The sequence below is a fragment of the Apostichopus japonicus genome, chromosome 3, assembly GCF_037975245.1.
Source record: "Apostichopus japonicus isolate 1M-3 chromosome 3, ASM3797524v1, whole genome shotgun sequence".
Lineage (NCBI taxonomy): Eukaryota > Metazoa > Echinodermata > Holothuroidea > Aspidochirotida > Stichopodidae > Apostichopus > Apostichopus japonicus.
Window position 1 is genome coordinate 22,340,736 of NC_092563.1, and position 13,066 is coordinate 22,353,801.

General features: G+C 38.4%; 2 protein-coding genes across 7 annotated transcripts in view; both read right to left on the reverse strand.

Moving 5' to 3' along the window:
- Positions 1 to 13,066, reverse strand: part of LOC139965472 (uncharacterized) — a 49,627-nt gene that overhangs the window by 21,389 nt on the left and 15,172 nt on the right. The window lies entirely within an intron of this gene.
- LOC139964429 (uncharacterized) lies at positions 7,039 to 10,554 on the reverse strand. The gene is made up of 4 exons (XM_071965985.1): positions 10,425 to 10,554; positions 9,782 to 9,902; positions 8,933 to 9,323; positions 7,039 to 7,736 (listed from the first exon to the last, which is right to left on the reverse strand). The coding sequence occupies exons 1-4, from the start codon at positions 10,552 to 10,554 to the stop codon at positions 7,533 to 7,535; spliced, it is 846 nt and encodes a 281-aa protein (XP_071822086.1). The 3' UTR covers positions 7,039 to 7,532.

Here is a 13,066-nt window from a genome sequence, read left to right on the forward strand (position 1 = left end):
ACTTTGCAATTTCCCAACATCAGGCCCCGAAAAACCCAAAGGGCACTGTACTGTATGGACATCTAGCAATATCTAGCGATATCGAGGGATGAAAATCCCAAGATCTTCCATAAACTGAAGGCAGATAGAGAATCGAAGCCTTCAGTGTGTAATGAACTTGAAACTGTGCGTCTTTCGAAAAGAATGCGGGGCGCAACTCCTATGGGCTCCTATGGGCCATATGCTTAGATTTGATAACTGTATTTGTACAGTAGTCTCCATTATACTCCATAGAGTAGGGGGGTGGGGCACTTGTCCACCCCTGGAAAATTAAAAAAAATGTTAAGCATTTGACATTTCAATGATTTCCCCCAACCGACAGTTCTCTAGTTATGTTCATTGCATACTGACCCATAATGCATTACTGAAATTATTGAAGGTCAAAATCCTAAGACATGAGATCTCAAAATAACCGATGTGTAAATGCTCCTTGAACGGGAAGTGTCTTTTCCGACGATCTAGGAGTATTTTTTGGCAAAAAAATCGTCGTACGCTCCGCGCCAACCGATGGTGGCGCTCCGCTTAGATAGTATCAAGTAGTGTGTTACACCTATATGACCTACTGCCCCCCCCCCCCCCTTGTACTACATTTCTGCGGACGTCCTTGCTCAGCCTCCTGATAGGGGGCCCCTTTGGGCCAGGAGCCCCCAGGCTCATCGTTACGCCACTGGTGGAGCATTGCACAATAAACAGACAATAGTTATTTCTTCAGTCTCATTTCAATTATTCGAATTTTTAAAGCAAACTGCAGATATCACATTACATAAGTGAGCATGAAAATTGCGTTCCGGGATGAACACCCTCAAATCTGTAGATGTGCGTAGTGCACGGTTCCGAAATATCTGGTATATTTTAATTTCCTTCAGCGAAGTTTTATAGTAGCTGTTATAAGAGGTTTAATATTTGTAAACCAATAAATTAACTGTGTCTGAATTTTCGAAAATTCCCTGACCACCATTCTTCATCATACTTCCCTCTACTCGTGCAATTTTGACAGGTCTGTGAGGGGTTGAAGGAGGTTTTTCTATATTGGTGTCCATAGATGAAATTTTGTGCAACATAATGGGTATTTTTGGAAGTGGATTTCTTCACAAAATTGTGAATTTTCAAATTCTGAACAAATAATGGGCTTAAAAACTTGAAAAATGGTGCTTACGAGTATATGTGGGCCGCGACGTAGAATCACCTACAAAGAGCAATGATCCACAGGAGATGCTATGAGGTCGAACAGGATGTGTGACTGGTGACAATCTTCAAAAAGGTTATGGATGGAAAAAAAACTATTGGGAAATTCTTGGTTCTCAGGCAAAAGTGTACATTTGGTTGGTCATTTCAAGCCCGAGAAGTGCCATTTCCGGTGATCTGGGGGTATTAAAACCTGAAATTTTCTTGTATGCTGCGCGCCAACCGATGGTGGCGCTCCGCTTAGATAGTAATTCGCGCCCCCGGGTTAAAAAATCCTTGATACGCCCCTGTCTTATGACCAACTAGACCGGTTTCTGCTCTCAAACTTTATAGGAGGAGCTTCATCAGTAGTATAGCCTTTGAATATTTTATATTCGGCCTGGGCGTCTCGTTCTCAAAATGCTATAAGAGCATCTGAAAGAAAGCTTCGTGTGAACCTTGAGAGTCAGCTGATTCTTCGTTAGTACGAAACCTTGAGTTAACAAGTAAATCTTTGAGATTTGGGGAGTAGCTCTTTTGTTATAGAGTTGGGTTTTGGAGGCGGCAGTGAAGTCAAACATTGAAGGCCTGTGATTGGTCCAAATTCTGTTGTAGAAGCCTTTTTGCCATAGGCTACAAAGTGGTGACGCACACACACGCTTATGGTGTAATGTTTAGGTTCTGAGCGACTAAAGTTCTGTGTCTCGCTCTGGTGAGACGATGGAATATTCATCGTATTTTACATCCAAGTTTAACGTTATAGAGATTCCTCGAAAGAATTCTCAGTGGTTATGCAAACCTACGTCTCAATATTCCGAAGAACAGAGAGGCAAATTGAAATGAAAGGGGGGTGTTTTTCCTGGGAAAAACAATCACGCGGGCGAAGTGGGAGTTGGGGGAACATTATAGCGCGCCGGGGCGTTGTAGAAAACCTCCGTATTGGCTAAGTATATCACAATTATCTCATTGAATATATCTTGTTTTATGTTTTTTCTTGGGGTGAATCTGGTGTCATAATTTTCGCGCAAAAGAACAAACGAATCGACACAATAATAGTGTATCCATTGTAGTGCTCTACATGCACTGTTGAGCGTTGTTAAATATGTGTCTATCGAGAAAAAATATGTGCACAAAAAAAGCGTGTCTGCAACGTTTCTGGTTTTTCTAGTTTTTGGCGAAATGTTTCACCATTTTGCATCTAAGCACTCACAATTAAGCAAAAATTTCCAAGGGGGGTGGGGGACAACCCCTCCCCTAGACCCCTCCCCCAGGATGCAGATCACTAAAGTGCTACCATCGGGATGTCGGCCCCCCCTTTCTCAAAATCCTGGATCCGCCCCTGGTTTGTATTGTAACAGATAGGCCCATGGGTCTCAGAATCTTGATAATATATCTCCTTAGCATGACCTTAATTTGACTTTTGACTTAGGTCTGTAATCCTCCCTGTAACCCCACCCCACACACTGTTCCTCCCTTCCACAGTAATGTTTACTTTCCAAGAGACTCCTGATTCTTCTTCACTTTACAAATAGTCATGATCACATGGTTACCGTGGTTACAATGTATGTGGACAGAGATGCGAGCTGGATCAACTTCGATTTCATTTTTTTGTGCCCAGGTTCTATCTTTGATATCTTTCTGAAAAAAGTAACAAAATTGGTGTCCAAATCTGGACAATAGAAAACCAGATCAAATAAACACAACAACTGATATAATGTACTGCTTTTTTGTTTATTTTTATTTTTGTTTCTACAATATTTTTCTTTTTTTTTGTAATCCTTTTTTTTTGCCTTTTTCCTGTAATGCATTTTTCCTGAGAGTAAAAAAATTGTCCTTTACACTAGAGAACTGATGCATAAGATTTAAAAAAAATTAAAAAGTCTCAAACAGCCTTGCTGTTCCCATTTGCCTACGCTCCACCTCGACACTGACAAAGAATTAATTTGGTCAATGCCTTTCTCACAAGAGGATACAACAAGTGCCACTGTTTGTTAAAAAGAAGTAGTTATCACATTTCTTGGTGGTTTCATATTATCTTGCAGCACATCATTAACCCTCCCAACCTACCCTCCCTCACAATTACTTAAACATGTACCCCCATCCTCCCCCAGATTTCCTTCACCCCAGCTATCCTTCCCAACTAAACCCCCCCCCCACCCATACAAATCAAACTGAGCTTTCTTTACACATATTGCAAGCTTACATCACATATCCCTTTATTGGATAGATATATAACAGTATTTCTTGTCAAGATGTCCAATTTGGAGAATGGAATTTCTGATAATTACAAATTTTTCAAACTCTCACATAAAACTTGTATCTACAGTTTCTTTACTTCCATGATTCATTTGTGACATCTGATTCAGTACAAACATCACATGAAACAGTCAAATTAAAAATATTTAATTAAATTGGATGACATCACAGCCAGGTGTCAAATACTTTCTCACATTTTCACAGTAGACGTGTTAACTTTATAGGAACCTCAATCCTTCCCCAAGAACTTGTAATAAGAGGGTCTCAACATAGGTCACCATCATAATAAAATGAAAAAAAAATATGATGTTCAAATCTTTGGTTACTTTAAAAAAAATGCTATTACCAAGCCTTTCCCATGGTTTGCCATTTGCATTGCCATGGTAACATGAGAATAATTATTTTATTTTACTACATTGTAGTACATGATGGTAATTATACAGTGAATAATGTGAATCTTTATAGAGCATTGATTTACCAAAATGAAGGAAGTTGCATAACAAAGTAAAACATAACTTGTAAGCTGAGTTGATAAAGATTCCCATCTGAAAATTAACTAATCATCTCTCAACATATCATGAATCTGTATTCTTTGATTAGGATTTCAACAGATTAAAAATGTTGATACACTGTGCTACTAGCAATGACAATGTGATCACTGCACAAGGTTTAGCACAGCCACAACAATACCAAACAATATTCTTGAATAGTTTATACACTGGGCACACAATCATTATCGTCCCTTACCATACTGCACACTCACATAACATGTTTTTGAAGAGTGGCATCCGTTTGTTTAACACATGTCAATTGATCTTGTATAAACTTTCTCGTATCTTAACAAAAGGTGGCTGTTATTCCCATTAACTGAAATTAAAAAATACATAGTTTGGCTTCTTTTGTATGTTTTTATGTCACTACCTTTTCTACATTCTTTCTCTCTGTTAACTCATATAATATTCTGTTCTTTTTATTTCCCAGTTCCCTAAACATACTGGAATAGTTTGTGATTTTTTTTATTTTTTTATAATTAATTTTCCTATTAATGTTAAATTTCTAGTGCTAAATTCCATGGCAGTGACAGCATGAGCAACAAAGGGTAAACTGTGTCAATGATACCAATTTGAATGTACACTGTCCTTCTTAAAGTCATCCAAAGATATGATAATGAAAATAAAAATGTGAGAAAAAAAAGTTCTGTATTATAAGAAAATGATCCACACTAGTTTTATAAGTGTTTTTTCCCCATAAAAACCTATAATTGGATGAATTTCTGATCATTGTGCTTCATGAATATTCAAAAATACCTCAAAGGTATTTATTGAATTCACTATTAATATCTCTAAATGGAAACAATAATGGTTACAGTCAATTATGAACAAATGGATACCAAAAGGGGTCACTCATTATGATGCAACAATTCCTAATGTCCGGTGGGAATTTTTGTATTTTTTAGTCATTTTTTTGTTCTGTCATTATATACAGTCTAATGCTGTCAGGCAAAACCAAGTAAAACTGACTTTTTTTTTGAGTTTTAACTTCACAGTTACAACTGGTATTTTTCTCTTTTTAATGTTTTCATAATAATATAAAGAATGAAATCAAATGTTATACTGCATTTTATGTCAAAGGTCTTAGCAACTACTATCTTCTAATCTTTGCCATCCCAAATTCTCTCTATGAATGCCAAGGCATTGCCTCAATTCCTTATATTTTTTATTTAATTTGATCACTGGAGAATAATCACATGAGTCCTAATGCAATAAGATGCTCCTGAATGCCTAACCCCCCCCCCCCCAAAAAAAAAATCTATACTTCTGGTTGATTTAACTTATATCAAATAGTAACAAACAAAATACATTTTTTCTCAACAATATAACAATTACATTATTAGTTTCTCCTGCTCATGCACTTCCAATTATTCTGTATCATTTTTTTTATCTTTCTGAAGTCAATTACATGATTTAATATTACCCTGTTACAATGAATTTCCATTTTACAAGTTATTTAAGTACTTCCTTTTTGAATTGGTCTATAAAGTTTGCTGCTGTTAATGGATTAATTTGATCACTAATTCCCTCCAACCTCCACCCATGTCTACCCACCCCCCGTTCTCCCACTCCCCACATCTCCCAAAGACACACATATCCCCAAAACACACATATCCACAGCACAAGACCACGTCCTGTACATCATGAAATAAAATAAGAAACAGTATTTATGTTTCATGGGTTTTGAAATTCATGAAAAGTATAGGGCAGCGAGGGAGAAGCTTGATCGATTACCTGTAACGACTTGCCCAGCAATAATTAGTTGTGACCAAGAAGATATCTCGTTGTAACTGCTAACGACAGATTAAAGGACCTCTTTGCCACCCACCTACCCTTTCCCATATCACTCAAACTAACCTTACTATAGTACACCAATGTTTTTCCAACCATTACCACATCTTCTCAATTTAACCTCTGTATATTTTATATCCCTTCACTTTTTTACTTATATATTTTTGGGGCCAATAGCAACAATTTAAAACGTTTATCAGTCCCTTCATGAAACCAGACACAAATGAGCATAGCTGCCAGAGTAAGAAAGTCCTATAAATGAAGAAAAAAATTATAGCTTGGCACCTTCACTACCTAACAACTGATTAATGCACCAAAATACAACCTGCAACAGATAATCACCCAACGACCCTCCTATCAAATTCACCTTTGTCGAAATGGCGAATACAAGAAAAGTTTGAAGAAATGGAGACCAACTCTGCTTTACAATTTCAGAAACAATTTGTACCTCTTGCCCACTACCTTGGTTACTTCACAATTATTGCTCTAGGTAACAGATAAAATTTTCTTCTCAAAGCCATAAAAAATGTCACAAAAATAAACTGTTAGAACTAACTTCCACTAATCTTGTCAAAACCAAGTCTTTACTAAAAGCAAAGTGAACTCCTGCATAATAATAATATAATTTCTTTCCTACTTCTCTGTGATCTTCCTGTACAAGTCGTTTGCTGTCAAATTGTTTTTTCTTTTCTTTTTTTCTAGCATTTTTTTTTTGGGTGGGGGCGGTGGGGTGTCTGTAAGTTTTGTATTCATTTTTATCTTTTTTAGTTGTTTTTGCTTTGATATCGACACTACAAACTTCCCATCATCTTGCTTTTTCTCCTGTCACAATATGACAACATAAATAATATTTTTTATCCTTTTTACTATGCTTTATATTCTCTTCCTAGGTGAGCAAAAAACCAACAAAATATGGTTTCTTTGTCACTGAATAGTTAAAAAAAATCATCGAGAGAAAAAGATTTGATATAAACAATAATTGCATTGTTGACAAGGCTGACAGTGTGAAAGTAGACGTGTTTGATTACTATCCGCTTCACTTTGAGATTAGCAACACATTAACACTGAATAAACGGACTCTCTTTGAGTGAATTTCAGATTGGAGTCACGGTAAACACTTTTAATTGCTCATTCAGTACATCCACTTACATCACAAATCATGAAACCGAACTAACAGCAATACTTTTTTATCTCTCTCCTTAATCAAAGCACAGCTGATTTTCTAGATTACTTCTAAAGTCTTGTCTGTTTACCAATTTCACAGTCTTCTTTGTTGGTTTTCTTGTCCCCCAATCAATCTTGTCGCTTTCATAAATTAAACCAAGATAATACAGGCACTTTTTGTCTCATCTTTTGACTCAGTTCTTTGCCCCTCTCTTAGAGTTATCCTTTTTATGCTTCTTCTTTAATCTTTTGTTCACAGAGTTACTATTTTGACTGCCATTGTTATTATTGTCTCTGCTGCCACTCTGGATTGAGTTGCCACCGCTATTGTGGTGGAATTTGCCATGCTGGTTGGTATAATTCTTGCTTCTATAAGTCTTTGCTACCACTGGCTGTAACGACGAAGAGGTCCCTCCTGGAGAATTTCGGGAGTTTCCCTTCGGCAGAGACGTTTGAATTTCAGACTTGTTATTGGATGAGACGGTGACCTCAATATGAGGCGTGACTACTTGCCGCTCCTTGGCGGTCTGCTTGCTCAGCGAGTTCCCTGCATTACCACGGACAGAGTTAGAAGTATGATTGCACCGTTTGCCGAATTTTGATTGTTTGTGATACGTCTGCCCATGGGAGACTGGTTTCTTGATTTCCTGTGTCCAGGCTTTGTCGGTACTCAGGTCCAACACTAGGAACAGCCTCCCTTTTAGAGGGTCCTTGGACAGAGTCGATGGTGTCCTTGGAAGAACCAGAAGTTTGTGAAGACATTTCTGATTCCTAGAAAATTACAAAAGGGAAAACAAAATGATTTTTATCTGATTCAGATTTGAAGGCACATTATATGACAGGCAAAAAGTACCGAAAGTGCAAGACAGTACCCCCACCCTACCCTTGACCCATCGCAAAAAGGTATTTCAAAGAGAATCACGTAATTTTTTAACAAATAATCATTCATTATGGATGCAAGGACAGACAAAAAAAGGACACAAAAGTGTAAGAAGAAAAAGTCTGCAAAACCACATGGCATCTCTTCTGAATGGTTGGTGTTGAAGAGAGTTAGTGGACGGTGCCCCAGAAGTGAGGGTGTGCTGCTAAAATGTTCTAGTATGAAATATGAAATAATTGTTTGGTAAGGTTAATCTATATCTAAACCAGACCTACTAATTCTCAATTTTATTGAAGATTGTAACCCAATTAATGTCTTTATGTTCTTAATGTCTACTGGCTGAAAATGTAAGTGCCTTATCTTATGTCTGCTGGCAAACAGCAAAATCAACTTGCATTTAGCCAGAATTAACTTGAATTATGATTCTAAATCTGTCTTTTTATGACAATTTAATTGGTGTTACTGTGAGGTACCTTTGACAGAAATCTGTGCTAATACAAGGATCACTCACATTCCTGTCGTTAATGTTACCTTCCTGACCGAATACACAAAATTCACATCTGTTGTTACTCTGCAAATGGTTGAGAAGACAAAACCACACTGCTGTGAAGGCTAAGAACATCTATTTTACTACTCAATGTTATGTGACTTTACACACTCCTCAAATATCCTAAAAATTATTGCTGAGGGCTTTTATGAACAACGATACTTACCTGTCTCTGTTCTAAATATGCAATTGAATCATCATAGCCTACAAAAGTCTGTGGCATTTTAGCACCGTGCTCCCCACCCCTCACCCCCTGGATCTACTTCAACGTCCACTTCCTCTCACTTCAAAAATCTACCTTTCTGAAAGCTTTACCACTTTAATTCCAGGGTAATTTGTAATCTTCTGGAATCTTGTTGGTTTTAATGTTTGGTGAAGTTAATGAAAACAGCAAGGACCTGAATTCAAGATGACATCACCTGTTTCAAGGACTATTATAATATCATGTAAAATGTTTCCAGATGTATTTGAACCTGTCTTTTTTTCTTTTCAGTATTTGAGAGGAGTGGATTAAATTGCTATATTGAGCAGACAACTTACAGAATCACTGGAACTAGACACAATTTCACCAGAGGAAGAAGAAGGTATAGACGTGACTTTGTTGTTGATGACATCGTTGGAGTTGGACATATTGGTGGCAGCAGTGGGGTTCATTGCACTTTTTTTGTTGACCTCTTGGCAAGATCCTGTCTCTTGGCTATTTCTCTGAGAACTGTGAGCAAGCATGATGGTTGTAGCATTCACAGGGCGGATTGGCTGTGCTATCCTCAAGGCTGTGTCCGGTAAACAGAAGGCATCTGGTTGAGGTATATTACAATGTATGGAAAACTTGTGTGGATACATAGCCATTGCTTTCCGGGCCCAATTTTGCTGGACCCATAACCTATGGTCCATCACTTCGTCTGTTACCCTTATAATGCGACCGAGGATGCTGTGTGGGGCAAAACCAAAAGAAAAAAGGAACAATAAATCTAGGGGACAATCTGAGTGGAAATGACTGTAATGTTGCTTAATGAAATATTTACACTGTACCTCTGGAGGCAACCTAGTGTAATCTAGGTTAAGGATCAACACTTTTTTGTTTAGATGTAAACATATCTCAAGCGACGATCTTTTCTTACTGCATCTGACAATCAGTATTGGTTTCCCTTTGTTGGTAGGATACTATTTGACAGTAAATTTCAAAACAACGAGTATATTTAACTTTCAGTCAAAATTGTGTACTGCTATACTTTGGTTTGGTAAGGTTATAAAGAAAGTCTTTTTTCCAGCCTCATCTGGGCCTGACTGTTGACAAAAGAAATATACCCTGATAGGTAAAATATGATATGAAATATATATAGGAAATGCAAAAGAAAAAAGGAGACAAAATTCTGGCATTTCACTGACCTATGACCATTACTTTCTTGGTCTATGTGGGGTACAACAGCCTGGGTGAGCACTTGGTAGGCATAATGGAATGCTTTCCTCACTTCCATGAATCCAAAAGAGTTCCTGCCAAGATCAACTCCTGTCGACAATCGAGGAATGTTAAAATGGAATAATAGCTTAATCTGACATGAAAGTAGAGAAAGCTTCTTCCTGGGCAATTTACATCATGTTTATTTATTTCTTAATGCAGAAATGAATACAACCCTTATCTTTCCCCTCAGTTGTGATTATTTTGTTGGGGAGCAGATCTCCATTATATTCTCTGCCATGTATTAAAGGTAAAGAGATGTTTGTGTTTTATACTGTTCTTTTAATCGCTGAAACATCTCCCCTCCCACTGCCCCCTCCACCCCAACCACCCCCTTCACCCCAACCACTCCGTCCCAATCACATGTGTACATACAGTATTTGATAACACAAAGTAAAATAGCAAAACTCAGAATCCTTAAACTACAAAACATTTCATTTTATAATGCAAAGGAATATTTATGACAATTCCCAAAATGCCTGAGAAGTTGACAATATTCTGAATATTTCTACTTTGATACCATAAAAATTGCACTTTTAGTGAGAAAAAAGTGGGAGTGTAAATTGGACTTACCATTATACAGTGGATCCTTTAAACAGAGTAGGCTAAAGCGGTCGGTCATGAAAGAGGCATCCTCTTTGGGAAAGTAGCTCCCGCCATTTGACAGTAATTCCCGATTTGAAATAGTTGAAGTTGACGCCATACAGCTCAAAGAATTCAATCAAAAGAACGCCATAATTGATTGGTTCTTGGGGAACATGTAACTGTAGAGAAAGAGGAGAAAACTTCACAATTAAATACAAGAGATTATTGGATCAAGTCTGGGCTAAACAAAAAAATCCCCTCAATTTAGAAAAGGCAGCTTTCTGATGTCTATAACCACAAACAGAGGTGGAATTCTTTCCTCATTAGAGGTGCAGTAATGTGGTTGTGGTTGTCATAAACTAGAAGAGCTTCTTCAACTGTGGCAGGACAGAGCTAAGAAGGTAATCACATCACTCAAGAAAATGGCTTAAGTGATGGTGTTACGGTTGTGACTATCTCATACTCACTATAATCTGCTAGAAATGTTACCTGTAGGAAGCTGACAATCATCAGGATGAGGCCATAGGAACTGATGCCACCGGTCCAGACTTCGTTTAAGTCTCTCTGAAGTAGAAACTGCTTCAAGACAAACACCAATTGTGGGAGGGTGGGAAACTGAGAGATAAAGTTCTGAGAAAGAACAAAAGGAGAATCTAAGATATGATTATTATTTCCTTCGGACTTTCATCAAAAATATTCCCCTTTGTGATGTGAAACCTCTCCTAAAATTGTCATGTGCTCCAATGTACACACACAATGTTATTGCTAATAAGGTATCAAAACCAACCTTTGGCCCCTCATAACTTGAGAACTGGGTGTCCGATTGACGCCGGAGTTGGTTTCCTCTATAGAGAACAAAGAGCTTTATCAATATAAAAAAAAATGACAACCTTTTTTGTTTTGCCCTGTATCTCCTTAAACGATCATATTTTTTAAAATTTAACCTTTGACCTTTTGACCTCACTGTCAGATGTAGTTTTACACGTTGATTCCAGACACAACATGACAAGTCTGTACGACGATCCTTACTGTACTTATTAAAAGAACAAAACCTTGACCTCTGATAACTTTGCACACGAAGGTCACACAGGGGTCAACCATGGACAATTTTGATCGGAAGGTATCTTTGAGATGTGATTATGCCCCGAAATTCAAATAACCAAACAAACTGATATAGGTCACCGCAGGTCAACCTGAGGTCAAAGGTCACCTAGATGCTGGTCAACTACTGGGTTACAATAGCATCACTCCTAACCTCGACGGACATTTTGTTCTCAAGTTATTGCAAAAATACTAGATTTTGACCCCTAATTGACCTTTGTTGACCTTGGATCACATGACCTTTATGTTTGGAAATGATCCCTTACTACGGAGAGCCAAACGTTCCATAAATGTCGAAAAAGAAAGTGAAGTGTCCAAGTTAATATATATATGTCCAAATCGATATCAACATGTTACAATTCGATATCAGCATGTTACAATTCCATATGAACATGTCGAAACAAAATACAATATGCCATTGCGTCTATCAACATGTCAAATTCAACATCAGCATGTCGAAAACTTGTAACAGCATGCCATTACTACATTGGTCATGTCAACATGCTATATTTACGTCGTGCTATAATTTTGGCACTTCGGCGCGCGCCAACGTTTCGTATATGTCGAGATTTATTTCAGTATGTCCAAAACTTGTGTCAGCATGGTGAGCGAAGAGTAGTGAAGTATTGCCATGACAACGTTGCACATGGTTCGTGTCGTTGACACGGTACTATGGTTGAATATACTGTAGCGGAAAGCTACGACTTTTCCTTAGTGCGATACGTTTCGTTCCCTCAGGGGTTACATCTGTTGCGCTCCGCGAAGGTAACGAGAGATGTTTATCCGAAACAGGAACAGGAACTGATTACGTAATTTTGCTATATCGATGTATTCCCGTGACTGGCATAGGCAGGCACGGCGGTGGGTGTGTGAGTCGATCCCATTGGTCGCAACTCATCGTAGTTATATACAGGTAGTCCATGATTGGTCTAAGCCTTTTTTTACAGTTTATGTACGGACGTGTGTATACGGGGGTTATTTCCGGGGTATTTTAATGAAGGGTTCTTTCGTAAATGAGTGAGTCAGAGAGCCGGAGAGTCGGTCGAGTGCAAGACGAGGAACTTTCCTTCCGGCGGCTCGTGGTAAAGCCTTTGATATTTGCCTAAGTCCAAACAAATGTGTTTAGGCATTTTAGAGTGCCCGACACCTGCGCTGCCCGAGTCCAGCGGATTGCCCGACACCTGCCCTGCCCGAGTCCAGCGGATTGCCCGACACCTGCCCTGCCCGAGTCAAGCGGAATGCCCGAAGCCTGTACTGCCCGACACCGGTGGATTGCCGACGTTTAGACTGCCCGACCCTTGCGCAGCCCCAGTGTTATGCCTGCGTATCCTTGGGTTGTGCCCGACCCCAGTACGTTATATTGGGCAAATGTTAATATTGTGTATTATACGCTGTAGATGTAGAACGAGATGAGAAATTATACTTTTATTAAACATACAACTCTGGTGTCTGCCTCCTAATTTAGAGTTAATAATCTGTACCCGTCCCCCATCTACCTCCCCTACCCTCCTCCAGTTGGTTTCGAGACA